This window comes from Drosophila navojoa, chromosome 5 (assembly GCF_054131105.1).
Source record: "Drosophila navojoa isolate 15081-1374.11 chromosome 5, UAZ_NAV_1.0, whole genome shotgun sequence".
Lineage (NCBI taxonomy): Eukaryota > Metazoa > Arthropoda > Insecta > Diptera > Drosophilidae > Drosophila > Drosophila navojoa.
Window position 1 is genome coordinate 19,685,583 of NC_142893.1, and position 20,877 is coordinate 19,706,459.

General features: G+C 35.6%; 1 protein-coding gene across 1 annotated transcript in view; it reads right to left on the minus strand.

Moving 5' to 3' along the window:
- dnr1 (E3 ubiquitin-protein ligase defense repressor 1) overlaps positions 1-19,500 on the minus strand; it is a 36,130-nt gene extending 16,630 nt beyond the window's left edge. Inside the window, exon 1 of the mRNA XM_018105574.3 lies at positions 18,729-19,500. Within this exon, the coding sequence (XP_017961063.1) occupies positions 18,729-18,815 (87 nt within the window). The 5' untranslated portion in view covers positions 18,816-19,500. The remainder of the gene's footprint in view (positions 1-18,728) is intronic.
- Positions 19,501-20,877: the final 1,377 nt, after the last annotated feature.

Sequence of the window (20,877 nt, forward strand, 5' to 3'; positions counted from 1 at the left end):
GCTGGCCCCGCCTACCGCCTACCGCCTACCAGTGCCCACTGACCACGTCAATTCGCCATTCGCTCGCAAGTGGGAAATAAGTGGAGCCAAGGATAGCTTTCGCTTAACTTTGGCAACAGCCCGAGTTGCGCATAAATATTTAATTATACATATTTCTAAATACTCTTACTATTTGCATTACAAATGTATGCTTAGCCTAAGCGTCTCATTTTTTCTATCTATGATCAAATTAAATATTCATTTCACTTTGCTTTACACTTTTTTGCTTCTTGTAATTCTCAGGCTATCTGAGTTTCACATTCTTCACATCTTGAAAATGCAAATTTTCCAACATTATTGCGGAACCAGTTTTATTTATAGTCTATTCAATTGAATATTTATATCACTGTTCGTTTTAATTATTCAAGTTCTTTATTTTATTTTTTACATATAATTTTTTTATATTTTCTTGGGATAAGCCAGTTTATTTTATAAATGCGAAAAGTAAATATGTAGTATTACACGAAGAGATTGAGTTTTACAAACTTACAATTTTGAATTTTAATTTAAATTTAAAAATAAAATAAATTAATATAAAAATATATATTTGAGAAAATTAAAAACAAAATAATACATTTATAACCAATCGTTTTTATATTTACTATTTTATAACAAAATTATGTTAATTTCTTTGAAAAAAACTAAAATAAGAAAAATTAGTGCATACCCTTTTTTAGTTTTAAATAAACAGATAAAAATAAAAATATAAAAAAAGAAATTACAGAATTTATTAAAAATTTATTTATATCTATCTCAATATATATTATTATTTTTATTAATAATAAATCATTTTATAAAAAAAAAACTTGTAATAATTTTAAAAGTACGAAAAACGACGTATAATTAACAACAATAATTTTATATTTAAAAAAAAAACCTAATGGATTTTTTAACTATTTTGTTTTGATTTGTTTTTTTTTTTTTTTTTGTACATATGTATATTTATTTTTCCTATTAAACTTTACAATCTCATAAAAATGTATTTTTGTACTTCTGAAAAATGGAATTGCTCTCAGGCAGCTGGTAAATTTGTTGACTTGGACTTTGACTTGCGGCTTGTGTGTGAAGCAACAAATGCAAGCAATGCAAGCACTTACAAGTTTATAAATAATGCACAGAGAGAGCTATTTAATTAACACTCGATAGCTCGATATTTATTGTGGCCAATTAAAGTCGGTATAAATTTGCCTACATACATATATATATATATAGATATATGTATATCGATAGATATGTATATAAGTTGGGATTATTTTCTGAGTAAATCTCCCATTCAAAGGTCGCTTTATCGCAAAATGTCACTTTGTGCCTTTTTGTACGTTTTAATTAAAAGTGTTTACAGCGTTTAATTAATTTTGTATGCAAGTCAGCCGAAATCCCTTTAAGAGGCCCAATTAAGAGAGCAAAACAATGCAAATATTTTGAAAATGCCGCCAGCGTTATTTGCCCTGATTATCATTTGTGCTAGTCGGAAGCGGCTTAGAGATAATGCTCATAATTGGATTGCCATTTAATTAAAATTTCTCTGTAACTGAAATGCTGGCAAAGAGGATGTTCAAAGTCTGACCTTGACGCATGAGAAATGGTTTAGTTATTCCAAATATTATTAATAATTCAATGAATTTTAAGTTCAAAATTGAAAAGTTGCACTTGCCCCCCAATTGCCCTAACTCTCTGCTGCTGTATGAATGCTCAAACTTTAGCTAAAGCTGAACTTTTTGCTACCAAGTTACTCTATATATAATCAATAATATATAATAGTTGAGTGTATTTTTAGGTAGTGCTAATAGTTGAGCTCTTAAGGCTTTGCCTGAAGAAATAGAGCATCAGCTTGCCTTCAGCTTTAAATAAACTCTATGTATATATGTATTAACCCAAGCTATAATCAAGTCAAACCTAGTTAAAAGGTTCGACCTTGCACCAGCTCCTAAATATGCCCCATTTGCTCCATGTCAACTTCAGGCGACTGAAGTTAAAGCTAGTTAGGAGCTGATACAATGCCAGGCCCCAGCGGACTTTAGCTGAAATTGCTTTCTTATCGTTGGGGGCCCATCGCGGGTTTCGTTCGCCCTGGCCTGCTCTGGCTCGCAATTTTTTTTCTTTATTCTTATTTTTGTTTGTGTATTACCGATTTTCAGCAAACTATATGTCGTATATATATATAGAACATGCACATGTCTGCGTGTGTGTGTGGAAAAGGAAAAGCTGAAAAACCACATGAAAAACAATAAAAGCCACAATATAAAGGGAAACAAAGGCGAAATGCCGCCATTAGAGACACATCAAAATGGCACTCAACGTCGCAAGGGGTTGTAGCAGGTGGTGGCAGGATTGTGTGTGTGTGTGTGCGTGTGAGTGAGTGGGGGCTGCTCAGCAGGTGCTGGCTTTTGAATTCGGCATAACAACAACAACAACAAATACAACAACAATAACAATAACAATACAAATAACAATGGCATTCAATGCATTCGCATAGTTGTGGTTGTTGCTTTGCGGTTTTTGGCTTCATTTTCACGCAATTTATTGTTTTCGACGAGCGGCACCCAGGCCATCTCAGCCCCAACTGCCCTAACCACCCAGGCGAACCACCCAAACCACAAGCTAAGCACCAGCACAAATTCTATGGTCGCTCGAACAAATTTTTTTTAAAGCAGGCATCTTTTTTTTTTCGTATGTTTTTTTTATTGTTTATTATTGTTCTAAGCGTTGTTTGCTCGGTTCAAAGAAGTGAAAAGGGGGCGTGGCGGGAACCTGTTTCCGCTGCAGCTTTGTTGTTGGTGGCAGGTTTCTATGGTTTTGCCGTTTCCTCTTTGCCAGAGCGAAAAGCAGTTCAAGGATATGCCGAGTACCGAGCAGGCAGCCGAGCAGGCAGCCCAGGAACAATGGCCACGGATATGAGCACAAGTATGAGTAGTCGTAGCTCTTAGCTCGTGGTTAGCCCAAATGGTATTATCATTTGCCAGCAACAGCAACAGCAGCTGCAGCAGCTACATTGATTCTCCTCTGGCTGGTGTCGTATTCCGTCCAGGTTCTGGTCATCATCATAAAAGTATTACGGCCCTCGTGTCAGCTGCCAGTCGAATTGCCAGGCTGCCTGTCTGTCTATTCACAATGTTTTCACGGTCAGTGCACAGTGGTGCGAAAGGTTAAGTAAAAACTAAAGTTTAAAGATTGCGCTTAAAGGAAATTATAATACTTTGAGTTATTTTATTGACTTTTTTAATATTTCGTTAATTTTAATATTTAAATTTTATTGTAAATGTAAACAAATATATCTGATATTTCAGTTATTTACTATTTATTTAATATTTATTATTATTTTTTAAAACTATATTTTATTTGTTATTTAATATTTATTATTATTTTTAAAATAATTATTTATTATTTATTATTTATTATTTATTATTTATTATTTATTATTTATTATTTATTATTTATTATTTATTATTTATTATTTATTATTTATTATTTATTATTTATTATTTATTATTTATTATTTATTATTTATTATTCTTATTTATTATTTATATTTATTATTTATATTTATTATTTATTATTTATTATTTATTATTTATTATTTATTATTTATTATGTATTATTTATTATTTATTATCTATTTTAATGTATTTTTTAATTTAGTTAATTTTTTATATTTAATTTATTTCATTTCTGTTATTTATTTTTTTACTTTGTTGGCTTCGAGTACTTTCCTTAAGAGTTTTATATCTAATATAATTAATGTGCTTTACAAATATCTTGACCAAGTCTAATGGCCTGCACCACTGTTGCATAGTTGCACAGTGAGCGGTAATTGCATTAAGTGTCGGCTTAAAAGCCTGCCCCCTCCCACCCCCGCCCCACATCGCTTGAAGCGCTGCTCAAGCAGAACAAGAGCCAAGCCGAGCCAAGCCAAACCGAAGCTGCCTTGGACTGTGTGGGCTATTTGTATGGGGGCGTCGTGGGGGCGGGGGCAGCTGGGAGCTGGGGACTATCGCATTGTCGAGCTGGTGGACGTCATTGTCGCTGGATTAGCGGGGCTGTTAAAATCGCATTGTCGCAGTTCGTGGGCATTGTCGCCCACACACACACACAGACTCACACACACATACACAGTCATGGCTAATTAGCTACTGGAGATGGCCCATTCAGCCAGCCACCATCTCAGCCCACACCCACTCGGCTCAGTTGTTTGGCTTTAACAATTAATCGATAGCTGAGCGCTTCCACAACTTGAGTCGCGCACGTGACGTGAGCTGACTTCATTAACGCGCGCGTAAAAAATATATATGTATATATATGTATGTATATACCAGTGGACATCTATCTAGCGGCAGTCAACCAAGCAACCAGCCAAACAGCCAAACAGGCAACCGACCAAGCCAACCACCCACCCACCCACAGTGGCACGCGAATATACTTAATTTCCTTTTGATTGGACGCCAGATACATTTGGCGGGCGCAGGAGCTGGCGATGCGCTGTAAACATAAATTGCGCTGCCTTCGCAAGGACACGCACTAAACAAACCCAGCCACACAGGCTGCCTGGAGGACAGGTGCACGCACCACAACGAGCTGTTGTTGCCGGGACCGCCCACACCAGCCCAGCCCAGGCCAGCCCGGGCCAGGTCGGGCTGCAAAATAGAGTTGCCAAAGCAACTCCAACATTTCATGTTGGCTTTGGTAAATCCATTTGACTTGTATCCCATTATATATTTATGGATGTTATCTCGACATGTATTTGGTATCGAGACTTATAGATGTGAGAAATATCTGGTTAATGGAGCTATACATAGTGTGTATACAATTACGATAGGTTTCTAGGAGGAGTCTCTACTAAAGAGTTGGTCCATTATCTATCTATCCGTGATCTATCTATTCATTTGCTCATCATCTATCTATTCACTCAACCATCTATCTATCTACTTATTTACCATTTATCCATCCATCTATCTATCTATCTATCTATTTATCTATACACCTCTTCTAGTTGGCAATTGTAGAGAAAGACTGAATGGACTCTATTTAGCTATCAACCCATATATCTATCCATACTATCATCCATCTATCTATTTATTATCTATCCATACTATCATCCATCTATTTATCTATCTTTCAGCTGGAATTTCAAGAGAAAGAAATATTGGGATCTATTTATCTATCCATCCATCTATCTATCTATCCATCTATATATCCATCATCCATCTATCTATCTATTACCTATCCATCTGTCTATCTGTCTATTTATTACACCTCTTGCAGCTGACATTTGTAGAAAAAGAATTAATATATTTCCGAAAAAGAAACTGCATATAGGAAAATAATATTAAGACGCGAAATGGATTAGAAATTGCTTTAAGAGAGGTTTTCAAATGTCAAATTTTTCAGACTCAAAACTTGCTCAGCTGAGTAGCTAAACATACCATGTATAAATTTAGGATGACTGCTACGAATATCTGCCAAAAGTTTATAAAATCAGATCAAATGAAATGAGGATAATAGGCTATATGAACAAGTTTCTAGACAAGCAATGTGAACGTCACTGGCAATAGATGCATAAGTACCAAGCTCGCAAACTAATGCATTCCAACAGCAAACACACTCACACACGATTATAAGTAAATTAAATTGTTACCCCCAAATAATACAGCTTATATATAGCAGACATATTCAAGGAATTTATTGAAGCAGAAGTTGGCACTGTAGCTGATTTGGCTTGACTGAGCTAGACAGGCGACAAGCTGTAAAGCTAAACTCAATTTCCATATTCTATATTCTCTATTCTATATTCTATATATCGATTGAGTCACATGACAACTCTGGCGTCTCGCTGTCTGTTTGGCTCTCTGACGGCTTGGCTGCTTCAACTCCTTTGGCTCGGCCACAGTTCCCAGTTGGTCGTTTTGCATTTTGGGCTAACAAATGTGAGTTTTGGGCCGCTTCACATGACCCACAAAGCTACAACAGCAGCAACAACAACAACACGAGCAACAACAACAACAACAACGACGAGAACAAAGCAGTTGATAGACGACATTGGTGCAATGAAAGCGACAGCCCCAGGCAAATGCATATTGATAAAGGGGGCGGGCCTGCACTACATCAGGCAGGCAGCAGAAGGAAGCAGACAGACGTGTACTTGTGCTTGGGGCTAGCCCCAAATAGCTGCGTTTGTGCTCTTGCTGCAATTAATTTTGGAAAATTGGCCAATGAGGCAGTGGCTGATGCAAAAGCAATTGCTGCCTGCTGTCGGATTTAATTGTTTGGAAAATAAAGCAATTAAACGATGGCAAAAAGTAAATCTGACATGAATAATTTTTTATGCATATGTGAATCAATATGCATATCTACATATATATACTACATATATTCATACACATATTTGTGTGCCTCGATTCGATTATGCACTGGGGAAATGGAAAAACTTTGCAATTTATGCAATCAATGCATATCTAGTGAACATGTAACGCACTGGCTTTAAGCCAGGCTGCAATCGTTGGCCGTGTCCGCATGCTAATTAAATTGCCAGCACACAAAATGCCAAAGCAGCCAAACAGTAAATGTTTCAGCACAAAGAACAACAGCAACAACAAGAACAACAATCGAAATGCCAGCAAATTAATTTAAGCATAACAAATTTTATGGCTGCTAAAACTTGAAGTGCAAATTGTTAAATAAAATTGTTTTGCTTCCTTTTTATACCCTGAACCCATTGAAAATGGGAAATCAGGGTATAATGGTTTTGTTAAAAGTATGTAACAGGCAGAAGGAGGCGTGGCAGACCCCACAAAGTATATATATTCTTGATCAGGACGACAAGCTGAGTCGATTTGGCCCTGTCCGTCTGTCTGTCCGTCCGTCCGTATGTATGAACGCGTCGATTTCAGAAGATATAAGAGCTAGAGACTTCAACTTTTTTTTAAAATGTCCGTATATATCACGCGCAGATCGAGTTTATCACTAAAAAACGATAACTCATTCCGATATTTTTTTATCGATAAAAAACCTTATCGAAGATCACTTAAATAATTATATCTCCTACATCTTTCAAGCTACAGTCTCCAAATTTAAAATGTATATAAAGATGTATTTTATACAATTTCGGTTTTTGTTAAAATTTACCCCTCACCCCTAAATCCACCCCCTCACCCCCATCTTTGTAAAAGTCGTATATCAAATACTAGAAACTTGTGCTTCGGTATAGACATACATTTTAACATTATGATTACGTTCTGAAAGTTTCATTACGATCGTACGTCTAGAAATTAAATTATTCAACAAATAAGTTCTCCTAATATTGCCAACACTGCAGCGCAACCCAAGCGCAATCGCCTGTATATGTGAGTGTGTGTATGCGTGTGTTTGTTTGTATGCGTGTGTGTGTGCGTGTATTTGTATGTATGCGTATGTGTGTGTGTGTGTGTGTGTGTGTGTTTGCTAATTATTTTTGAAATATCAGTTGCTTGTAGGGTTCAGGGGATCTCGTAGTCGAGCAGTCTCGACTAGAGCTTTCTTACTTGTTTTTATATACTTTATATATATATTTTTGTTGCGCAGTTCGAAGTTGTGTGCGAAACAACAACCACAACAACAACAACAAAATGGTAGCAAGCCATACACAATGCGAATAAAGTAAATATTATATATGCATATGAATATACATACATATATATATATACTATATATGTGCTTACACATGGGAACAGTCATCAGCGAGTGTTTAAAATTTATGGTAAAAAAACTTGTTGGCATATTTTATTTTATTGTTTTTTTTTTTTTTTTTTGATATCCCAAAGAACAGCGCAAATATCACAGCTCCGAATAAAGCAAATACAATACAACAGGAAAACATAAATAACTAATAGAGTATATCTCGCCAAGGGCCTTGGAATGCAATTATAACCTCTGCATTTGCGAAATAATCTACAACAAAGTCTAAACTCTTTCAGGTACGTCTGCTAGGGCCTTACACAGTTATATCAGCATCTGGCAGTGGGAAGAAGTTAATTCGCTGTGCAAATAGAATGTATTTAATTATGATGTTTACTCAAATTGTTAATAACTCTCGACGGCAGTTCAGCTTCAAGGCGAAATGTCAACAGCAATGCGAAAATAAAGCGAGCCAAAGAAGCAACCAAATAGCACGCAATAGATACAGCTACAGTCACAGATACACTCAAGAGATGTGGATATAAGGACAGGTATAGAAAGAGATACAGATACAAATATACATTCAGCAGATACAGATACAGATACAATCAACAGATGTAGATTGAGATACATTGTATCTGTATCTGTATCTGTATCTGTATATGTATCTGTATCTGTATCTGTATCTGTATCTGTATCTGTATCTGTATCTGTATCTGTATCTGTATCTGTATCTGTATCTGTATCTGTATCTGTATCTGTATCTGTATCTGTATCTGTATCTGTATCTGTATCTGTATCTGTATCTGTATCTGTATCTGTATCTGTACCTGTACCTGTATCTGTATCTGTATCTGTATCTGTATCTGTATCTGTATCTATACATTCAACACATGTATAAACTGCTTAAAGCAGTTACAGATACATTCTGTATCTGTTGAATACATTGTACACATATAGATACATTTGCATACGCAGATATAGATTCAACTAGAGATACATTTTAAATACACCCATAAATTATAGATAACTTCATTCAGCACAGATACAAATACATGCAACAGCTGCAGATACACACCCTCAGATACAGCTCCAGATACGAGCTAATATGTGAGCACATTTTGTCAAACGTTACTTGACTTGAAATGCGAAAAACAGCAACAACCGGCAAAAGATACACAAATATATCTACACACACACACATACACAAATATATATATATGTATATATGTATAATCTATATAGGGATGTGCAGCTGTATAGGTAAATCTCGTTTCGCGTTTTTTTGCGTTTTAATTTTGCTCGTGTCTGGGGCTTGTCACAATAACAATAACACCTACAAAAGCGAAGAGAAACTGAACAAAACTAAAAAATATATAAAAAGCCATCGGCAAGAGAACGCGGGCTGAAAAAGAAATGTGTGATAAACAAGTAAGAAAACTCTAGTCGAGAGTGCTCGACTAGATACTACCCTGAACCAAAATAATAGAAAAGCACATTTAGTATGGTTCAAATTTCAATTTCGATGTATTTAAAAATATAAATTAAATAGAAAACTCATTTAATTAAATAAATAAAAATTTTGAAACAATTAAAAAAGATAATTCCGACACGCTCCGGGTTTGAGCCCGAGACCTTGTGATCAAGCCACCGCGCTTTCTACCTTGACGCCACCCTTCTGTTTTAACACTCAATGTCAAAACTGAAATAGATTCACTGCTACAGCGCCATCTACCAAATCTAAGTCAAACTAACTGCTGATGTGACTTTAAGAATGTGCAAGAACAACCAAACTAATAAAAATGTTAAAATTTCAATTTCGATTTTTGAAAAAATATAAGAGAAATTTAATCACAAATATATAAAAGTTTTGAAGCAATTAAAAGAAATCTACATACGCCCAGCAGGATTTGAACCGGGGACCTCGCGATCGAGCGCCGCGCCCTCTACCATTACGCCATTCCTCTGTTATTATTTGTAATGTCAAAACTGAAATAGAATCAGTGATGCAACGCCATCTAGCAGAACTAAACGAAACTAACTGCTGATGTGATTCAAAGAATGTGCTAGAAGATGTTTGAATGTATGTGTGCACACGTATTGGAAAACTGCTGTTGCTGCAGCACGTGCGTTTGTTAATTGGCCAAACATTTTGTTATTTTTTAACGTCGATTGACTAAACCGAATTTAATGAAACTTTCAGCATATGATCTACATATTCTATTGAATAATTGGCATTTAAAAGAAAACATCAAATCAAATCATTCACAATTAGCTATACTAGAATCTGACCTTCACTGGGGATTCTGGTGAATTTGGAGCCGGTATCCAAAATATAACAAAAACCGAAATTGTATAAAATGCATTGGAATATACTTTTAAAATTTGGAGACTATAGCTCTAAAAATGTAGGAGTTATAAATTTATAACCTATTGCGCTTGGGTTGCGCTGCAGTGTTGGCAATATTATGAGAACTTATTTGTTGAATAATTTAATTTCTAGACGTACGATCGTAATGAAACTTACAGAACGTAATCATGATGTTTAAATGTATGTGCATACCGAAGCACAAGTCTCTAGTATTTGATATACGACTTTTACAAAGATGAGGGTGAGGGGGTGGATTTAGGGGTGGGGGGTAAATTTTAACAAAAACCGAAATTGTATAAAATACATCTTAATATACATTTTAAATTTGGAGACTCTAGCTTGAAAGATGTAGGAGATATAATTATTTAAGTGATCTTCGATAAGGTTTTTTATCGATAAAAAACTATCGGAATGAGTTATCGTTTTTTAGTGAAAAACTCGATATGCGCGCTGTTTTTACGGACATTTTAAAAAAAAGTTGAAGTCTCTAGCTCTTATATCTTCTGAAATCGACGCGTTCAAACATACGGACGGACGGACGGACGGACGGACGGACGGACGGACGGACGGACGGACGGACGGACGGACGGACGGACGGACGGACAGACAGACGGACAGGGCTAAATCGACTCAGCTCGTCGCCCTGATCAAGAATATATATACTTTTTGGGGTCTGCCACGCCTCCTTCTGCCTGTTACATACATTTTAACAAAACCATTATACCCTGATTTCCCATTTTCAATGGGTTCAGGGTATAAAAACCAGACAAGAGGCAGTAAAAACAAGCATGCTCTAGTTAAACGGCTAGACTAGCAGATACTCTGTAGTTAGACTATAGTTTCTATGAGGTAGATTCCAGTTTTAAATTAGATTACGGCGTAATTTAGCCATATATCTTACTATATCCACATCAAAATCATACCACCCCATGGCTGCCCACTGTGCGCAGGGTATAGCAAAGTGTTTTGTATAAATTGCATATATATTGAGGCACAAATTGAGTTGCCCAACAAAGTTCATTTCTTTTTTCTCTTTTACCCAAACTTCTCCCGTAATGCGAGTATTACGAAAAAGTTGAGAGTTCAAAAAGTGATCAAGGCTACACAAAGCAATAAACCAAAAGAATTCAGCAGAGCATAATTAAACTGAATTAGGCAATGTGTAAATAATAATAATGAAAAGAAAAGAAAAACAACAATTCATTTACTCTTGAGATTTTCACGTGAAAATTGCGTCTTAAGAATGAATTCATACAACGAAATTATTTCTAATTATTTATCATTTACGTTTCTGATTAGCTCTGATATCTGTTGCTTTATCATTTTTACTGCCAGTCGCTTGGTTCTGTTCGCTATATATAGATATATATGTGTGTATGTATATATTTTTGTATTTTCTCTTTTGATCGTTGATGTTGACATAAGAAATTTCAAGTTTGCTTATCAAAGAACGAGCGATAAAAGCAGAGGACAAAGTAAGACGCAATGCTTGTTGTGCTAATGATTTATCAGAATGAATAGCTTTCAGCATTTCTCTTTTATTTTTAATCCTACATAAATAAACACAATACACACACACACACACACACACACACACACTCACATAGACACAATGTTGTGCATTCATCAGATACAAATTGTTTGGCAGGCATGTGCCAAGTTGAGATGCTGTTCACAAACTATGCAGCAGGCAATGGCGCCGCCTTTTGTCAAGCAAATTGGCCAAAGGCAGCTGCTGATGCAGCCAGTGCCGCTGCACTTGACCCGCTTGACGGCCCACTTCAGTTGGCTCATCAGCTCGGCTTAGCCCACGCCTTTCAATTGTTGCCACGCACTTCAGCCAGCGCGCAGCAGCGCCTCGCCTCAGCCGTATGGCATCCTTGATCCCCGCAGCTGCTGCATCACGGCAGCTGACAGCAGCGCGCACAAATATAATTACACCCAAAGCCAGCCAAAGTCAAACTGCTGCTTCCTGTACGACAGCCAACTTTGCCAGCCAGCCAGCCAGCCAGCTAGCAATCAGTTAACGTTGTAGTCAATGGCAAAGCACGGAAACTCATGCTGACGTCAGCTAGGCGGGGAGCCACAGTGGCAGCCACAGTGGCTAAGCAAGCTAGTTGGACGTTCCAAATCATTAACGAAATACAATGACAGAGAAGCGATTGAGGTGATCGTGCATTTGAAAATGTTTGGATATACATACTTCAATGTAAAAGACCCCCCCCAAAGAGTATTTATATTCCCTTACTTTATCAAAAAGGCTTTGAAACGCGAAGTAAAAGTTTGAGATTTTAAAATCATTCATAAATAAGGATCAAGCAGCTATTATTATTATTTATTATTCCCTTTCCCTCTCATCATAATTATTATTCAAATAATTTAGTTTGATTTCATTTAGAGTTCCACTTCATATCGCTAAATAATTTATGAATGCAATATAATAAATCATACACTGATGGCTTATATATTAGTCACAGTGCAATATTTTTTGTCAATATGCGAAAAACTTGAATTTTTGCATATATTTTTAAAATATTAAGTTTTATTAAAAATTAAAAAATCGCATTAATATAATAAGGAGTACAATACAAATTTGAAAATAAAGTCACAAGAAAATTTAATTAAAATACAAAAATTAAAATTATGAAAAATACAAAATTACAAAATTTAATAATGTCATAAATATTTGAATTATATTCAAAACAATATATCGAAAAAATAAATAAAGAAAAATAAAATATAAATATATATATATATATATATATATATATATATATATATATATATATATATATATATATATATATATATATATATATATCTATATATATATATATATATATTTTGTTTTTTTTTTTTTTATATTTAATAAAAAGTATAATTTTGTATACTATTCTAAAAATAGTAATTTAGGATATCTAAAATCATGTATGAAAATTTTTTAAAATATTTTGAGTTATACTTTCGTAAATAAATATAATATATTTTTGGAATATTTAAGTACTTTAATTTAAAATAGTTGTATTTAAAAAATGAATAAATCATATCCTTGCTAATCGTTTTTAAATAATTTAAAATAAATAAAAATAAAATAATGCATTTATAAAATACAAATTAATTTCACAATCGTACTCAATTCATATTAATTCTCTAAGCGCATTCAACTTGAATTTTTCACACTAAAAATATATATATAAAAGTATTTTCTATGTAACTTAATAGTACGGCGCTGTCATCAATATATGTGGGTTACTCCAAAACTATCTCTCTCCTATTTCGCCAGCTAGCATTTTTATTGGTGGAGGGGGGCTGTGAAAAGCCTATTGATTAATCACAATTCTCTATTGAGTGGCTCGAGTGACTGCAAAATGACGCGGCGAATTTCGGTGGACTTTGCGCCTTGCAGTTGCATTTCGCATTTCGCGCCGGCAGTTGCAGTCAGAGCTCGGAACGAGTAGCCACTCGAAACCGCAAAATTGACTGAGGTACAGTGGGCACACGATAAGTTGGCCAATTGTTGCTCCAATTGCACCTATCATGTTTCTCGCTCGCTGACTTAATACGGATGGGACATGTAGAAGCGCAATTGGCGTTGCGCTCTGCAGCAGTTCTCACTGTAGCCCCAGCGAGTAACAGGTAATTAGCAAACTCATTAACAACTTGCGAAAACTGTTGCATGCGGCCCATAGTGCAGGCCGGGCGGTGACCCACCCACTGCCATCGTGGATTCGATGGAGTACAGTTCGAATGGCAAATGGTTGGCCCATTAAATGGCAAACGGAAGCGCCGCCCCCTGCCAGCGACCATGCCCCCGGGGGTGGGGGCCGGGGGCTAACTTTGAATGCATTTGAATTGAATCCTCTGTAACGAACATTCCGTAATTTGCCTTTGACATGCGAGCATGAAAAAGCGTCACAACTTTTGCCTCGGCATGGCAGTCGCACATGTAATACAAATGTAAATCAGTTTGTCAGGCCTGCTGCTCGCTCGCCTCTACCCTCCAACCTCCTCTTGCCGCTCGGGTTCAATATACCCGCGGGCGATAAGCTTTAGTTGCTTCTCAAACATTATGCAATTCTACAGCCGTTGCCCAATCGACCGACCCCTCTCCACCCAGAGCGTTCCAAAGGCACGCACGCTTATCAGCTCAGTGCACAGTTCATTTGCGAACAGCTGCTTCGCAATCACGATCGCAGCTTAAGCCTTGGCTCGAACCCCAGCAGCATGTCGCACGAAACGCTGATTCCTGATAACCAACTCAAGGCGCTAAATCGTCTTGTGCGTGCAAGCACAAGTGCTGCCCAGTGGAGCTCTACTAAGAGCGAGAAGCGTTCGCTTTTAGAGAAGTTAAAAACTCATTTATGCGAATGTTTTTTCTTTAAGTGTGACGATTTAAGTGTGACGATCTTGAGTTTTTCATAAGAAAACTTCCTAAAACTTTTTCTATCTATTGATCTTAACTTTTTTTTTTATTAGGATAATCTCTTAAAGCAATTAGTTTAGGGATATATTTAATTATCATTTATTATTATTATCATTTATTATTATTATCATTTATTATTATTTTACAAAGTATTTTTGTTGCTGCAATTATAAAAGTGCCTGTCAAATCTTGACAGTCAGAAAGAAGAAAACTGACAGCTAAATTTAAATATATCCATATATAAATATAAAGTTCTATTTTATGCCAATATTTAAGATTAATATATGGCCATGATACATTATAATACAATGCTAATATAATTATAAGTTTAAATTATGAAAGTAAATGTGAAATATTGACAGTCGGAATCAAATTTGACTTATAGAAAATAAAAAAAAATAAAAAAAAATTAAACAAAGATTACTGTATTGAATTTAAATGATTAAATTCCAACTATTACAATATAATCACTCATACTATATATACCACAGTGTAATCGCATTCTAAATAGCTGACAGATTCATCTGTTCATCTGGAAGCAGTCCGAATTATTGGATTGTATTGTATGAGTGTCTATAGTGGTCAATTAATTTTCAGGCAGACTCTTTTCATTTCGCACATTGCACGTGAAGCAGAGATGTCTGCAGATTGCTGGCTACTTATCCATATCACCTGTGATTTGCTGGGCAAACACTTGAGAACGGAAGTTAATTGCCAGTGAAGTGCTCTGCAGGCATTTTGTTTTTGTGCGCTTTCATTGGCTGGAAATTAATTAAAAATCGACTTGAGTAATTCAATTAACCAGTTTACACAATTCGCCATTGGGCAGTGGGCGTGGCCATTGATGACAACATCGTCATCGTCATCATCGTCATCATCATCAACGGCGTTTGGCAACGTCATTAATCTAATCAGCATTACAAGAGCCGTGTCATTCCTGATAAGCCGCAAGGCGAAGCGAAAATCAAAGTCAAATCCGTAAACCGAATCTGAATCCGAATCCGTAATCGAATTCGAATTCTCTTTGATGACGCATATAACTCAGGCAACTGATTAAATATTAACTATATTAATGCGGCAAATTGTCTATAATAAGGTCGTGACAAAGACAAAGTGCCGTTTGACAGAATACTGAATAAGCGCATGGGAATAATGGGAAATCGTGCCTTGGCATTAATTATGAGCAGAAGCCTGTCATCAGAGAGAAGAAAAGTAGCTGCAGTTGCTGATTCGAGGGAGAGAGAGAGAGTGCAGTTAGAAGGAGAGAAATGCGGACAGAGATTAGAGCATCTAGTATCTTAGTATTGATTTAAATGTCAAGGCGACAGCTCTCCCAATAATAATTTAATGTTAATTTCTTAATACTTTTAAGCACATTCAAACTTCAAATCTTCTAAAAATTCCCTGATGCAATCATCGACCACTCATTGCATCAGCCAATTATTTTGAAGACATCAATTAAAAATGCATTAAAATTATGCCAGCAAAAATTCGCTTAGAAACAGTATTAAAAATTAAACACCTACTTTTAAGCTAATAAAAAAACTAATAAAATAAGGTGAAAATGATTTCGAGCATTAGATTAGATTAGCGAGCATAAGAAGTAGTTATGGAATATTTATAATGGGTGCATGAAATTAATGTGGCTTGTGTCTACATACATATGTATAGAATTTTTTCACAAAAGCTATTAATTAAAATTAAAAAAAAAAAAAACAAATTATATTATTTCGTAAATATCTTTCCAAGATAATTGATTTATCTTGCCCAGATAACTGAATTCATATCTTTTAATTATTTATCATGTTAAACAATACTTTAACAATATTTTAAGATGTTTTAATAAATATAAAAATAAAACCTAAAAATTTAAAAAATTCTTTAAACAAATATACATGTTTTTTAGAAATAAAAATTGTAGACAAATGTTAAAATAGTATTTAAGATATCATATTTCCTTGATTTTAGTATTTTAAATGAATAGAATTGGGATTTACTTGCCAGAGAAATTTATTGAAACTTACAATAATGTATTCTTATTTAAATTAATATTAGTCCGAATATAATAAAAACTCATTAAGTTTTGTTGAACAATTTTGAGCCAGCTAAAAAATGCAAAGCAATAAAGCTCCAAGTGTGACGAAATGTAGAATTCTAGAAATTTACAATCACTTATATGTAATATATATGTACATATATCTATATAAGTTATATATCTTGCTCCTCACTCAAAATCATTTGGTAAACGAATTAAACGGTAATAAGTATGCCAAATAAAAAAAAAAAACATGCAAAGTGCTTATCAGATAGTTGATAAGATAGGCTAGAGCACCATTAGTTCGGTAAAAAAACAATACGATTTGGAAGTTCTAGGTAGTCGAGGTATCTCGAAGAGATACGAAACATGGCAACGCAATGTGAAGTGAAAGGCGTGAAGCAACGGTAATGGAAATCCAAATAGGGACTGGCCTGGTTAGTATTTACAGAGTGTACCTAGTATATGTCATACAGGAGTACATATATATGTATGTATGTATGTATGCATATGTGAAAGACATATGTACACAGTGTGTACTATAGACTTTTGCTTGATAACAACTTTCGTCTGATTAGATTGCACAAATACTCACACACACACACATACGAGAGCGAAATGGAGCCGACAACACAAATACGCCAAAAGACTTAATTAGGCTAACAAACAAGTCGAATTGCCAAATTGGGTCGTAATCTGAGCTAAAGTCAAGAAGGTATACATGTGAGCAAAGAAGTTACGCGTAGGCGATACGGGAGCCAGAGCCAGTGCTCTTTGGGAGGGGGTGTTCAGTGGGGGGACGGTCCTTGGGTGGGTCCAAGTGCTGCCTGTCCGTAACAGAAGCAGCGGCTCTCGAGTGTTTGCTTTGAACGTCTCAAGTAGGCGCTGAGCACTTGGACTCTGAACTGACCAGAGAGTACAAATCTAACACATAGATTAAATATATATATAAGTTACTTGTATGTACTTGATGATATACGACTTGTAATGGCGCTTGAGTCCATATATGGAATATTGCAATAGCACTTAAGCTTCTTGTACGATTTTAGGTTGCGGGGCAACTACGTTGCGGACTTCTTGTAATACTCTGAATCCCCTTTTATAGACTAGTGTTAGTCATGAACTTTGTGTTTCCCTACCTTTGATCCATAATATATATTTTGATTGTACGGATAAGTGAATATCAGTTAAGATCAATGTAAAATTTATATGATTTTCAATACTTTGAGTTCTTTGAGATATTTTGACCTTACACATATGTGTTCGAAAATCGTATAGGATTCTTCATATTATATAATAATGTTGTTTTATATATAGCCAATGCGCTGTATCGTTTGTGCTTTGTTCTCGCTTCGCAGTTCCCGTGTAACTTCTGCGCAGTACAAAAAGATAAGAGAACTTCGAGCGGCCTCAAGGCGGCCCCGAAAGACTCCATGTGGGGGGCACTGACAGACCCTCTTGCCCTCTTGCCCAACCCCCTCTCTACACAAGGGCAACTCACTTGGCATTTAAAACGAATTAATGCACAAACAAACAGCAACAAGACGTAAACAACAAATTAAGCGGAGAGCTGATAACAGTTCGAATATTGGAATACATTCGAAGATAGTTGGTTGGCATACAGGTGATAAGAATTTAAATACAAATTTATTACACATACATAAAAGAAAAATTGAAATTGTATAAATTAATATTGGAAAACTCATTTCCAATCCAAGCGAATTTCAAATACTTTGTCGATGCTTTCATATTAGTTTATATTAGTTAATTCAGTTGCATAGAAATTAAACTAAACTTGAACTTTTTGACCAAGTGAAAATGTCAACCCAACAAAATATTTATAAATTTATCTACATAACTTCAAGGACTTATTATTATTTGATTTTAACCAAAATTAAATTTTACAATTTAAATTATAGTATGCCCCCGTCGAAATGTAGACAACTAAAAAATAAATGACCAAGTGTTTTCAAGTAAACAAACATCGTAAATTTATGAGTTTTGTTTTCGAATAACTATTCACAGTTATTTGGTTATTTGTGCTAAGCGTTGGCAATCAATTAGCCATGCTTAATGCTTACTAACTAAATGGGTTCTAGCACAGTTTTTTCTTTTTTTAGAAAAGTCCAATGTCTATTATTATTGTTTTGCTATTGTCGATCTACAATTCAAATGGTGCACTTGCTATGTGAAGTCCAACGACTTTTGCTCACCTTTTCGAGACATTCTTGGCCGAGGGCTTTGGGATCTAATTTGACGGCCCGCTGGGTGCCGTCTGGCAGGTCCACAATACACCACATGGTTGATATTTTGACTCCTTTTTGTTTTTGGTTTCGGATCGAAGACAAAAGTAAAAGCGATTGGCTTTTTTTTCTATCTTTCTCTCCCTCTCTGTTTTGCTCTTTTTTTACTTTTTTGCTTTTTGCGCTTCCGCGTTACGAAAACACAAAACTCAATTCAATTTCAAGTCCGTTAACGTATAAGGCGCCAGCTGCTCTGCTGCTGTTAGCGTCGCAGTTGACGTCGCTGCCGGAGCTACAGGTTGCGTTCGCCTTGGCTGTTGGCAAAGTTGGCCTTTCGTTGAAGTGGGAAATCCAGCTTCTGTTTTTGTTCTGTTTGGAATTTCAGTTTTTTTGCTGTTTTTAAAGCTGCACACTTAATTTGTTAAAGTTATTTAACACATTGGAATTTAGCGAGCATTTTAAGCGGCACCGCACGCCGTCTTTTCACTTTTGTTTTATTTTCTCTTCCCTGTACCTTTGTAGCAGTATATACAAAAATATATATCTATATATTAAAATCTTTTCGCTTTGTTTTTTGTTGCTATTTTTGTTAAACACGATTTTTGATTTTTGTTTGATTGTTTTTTTCTTTTTGGCAGACGCCGTTCCCGCTGACGTCGATTTCAATGCAGAGCTGTTTGTTGATTTCCGTCCGTTCAACGCAAAGTTCCCGATACAATTGAATTCTAGTTGGAGGCGAAGCCAAGGCAACAGTATTTAAGAGCCAGCCAGCGCTGTTAAGGTTAACAGACTGCGCTGCTCTTAAACGGTGCTGTGCTCAATTCAGCTGCTAACAGCTTTGTCCACTGTTAAACGTCCACAATTCGCACCTCTTGCTGTCCGCTCTTTACATGTTAGCTGCGTAAGGTAAGTTAACAGTGCACGCTCTCACTCTCTATCTAGTGATTGACACTGCTGCTGCTTAGCTGCTAAGCTGCTGTTGGTGTTGGTACTCTCTCTCTCTCTTCTTCTTGTGCTTGTAATCTCAGCTGCGGGGGAGTGGCAGCTGTTCGGTGTACCATTCCATTCAATTGCCCTGCACAGCTGTTGCTTTTGCTGTTGTACAGCTTCTCTTTTGTTATCTGATTTTCCACTCCATTGCCGACAGCCCAACTCATGCAGGTAAACTGTTTGAACTGTTCAACAGTTTGAATTAGCAATCGCTCGTTCGGCTCTTTCTCCGTCTGTCTGTTTGCCTCTGTTTCGCATGTGAATACAAGAAATGCGCGCATGTGCAGCCCAGCTGCCTCTGGCTCGAAATGCCATTAGGGCATTTGTATTTTACGCATCTTTGTTTACTTCCGACCTGCACAATACGAAAGATAATGAACTTCTTTTTCATTTAATACCAGGCAACTTAATGGGAAACTGGATACATGTTGGTGTGTATTTCAGTTGAAAAAGGATAAACAGGGTATGTATGTATGTATGATGTATATATAAACGTGTGTACATATGTGTGATATAACGTACATACATATATTAAAAAACTGAATCAAAGGTTGAATTCAAATTGCTTTGATAACACGCTGTCGCCAGATCATTATAGTATAAAAATACTTGATGGGGATTAATCATCGAACCAATTTAGTCTTATGTGACTACTCAGCTGTCCATCTGCATGCGCCTGCTTGTCTGACTATCTGTAAGCTTATTATACTATGATAAATATTTGTATTTCCTTGAATTCTTGAACTATCCATATCAGCCATAAATTTGTTTGGACATATCTAAGGCATTTTTATTGATTGAGTCATCAAATTTAACATATAGAGTCGCTTTAAAAGATAACGATAACTAAATTGAATACCTACTTTATATAAATGTAACTAATTAACTAAAGACCTGGTGTAAAACTATTTTGGAAAAGCTGTTGGAATTAAGAAAATGATAGTCTATATGATATTATGTCGTCGTAAACAAAAATTAATAAACAATTTAATTTTATTGAGTGAACTGTATAATAATAGTTTATTTGAATCAATTGTTTTCAGTAAAGAGAAACATAATTAACGATCTTTGTAATTTATTTGAATATTATGAACAGTTGTGCACTGGCACAGTTTCGAATTGTCGATTG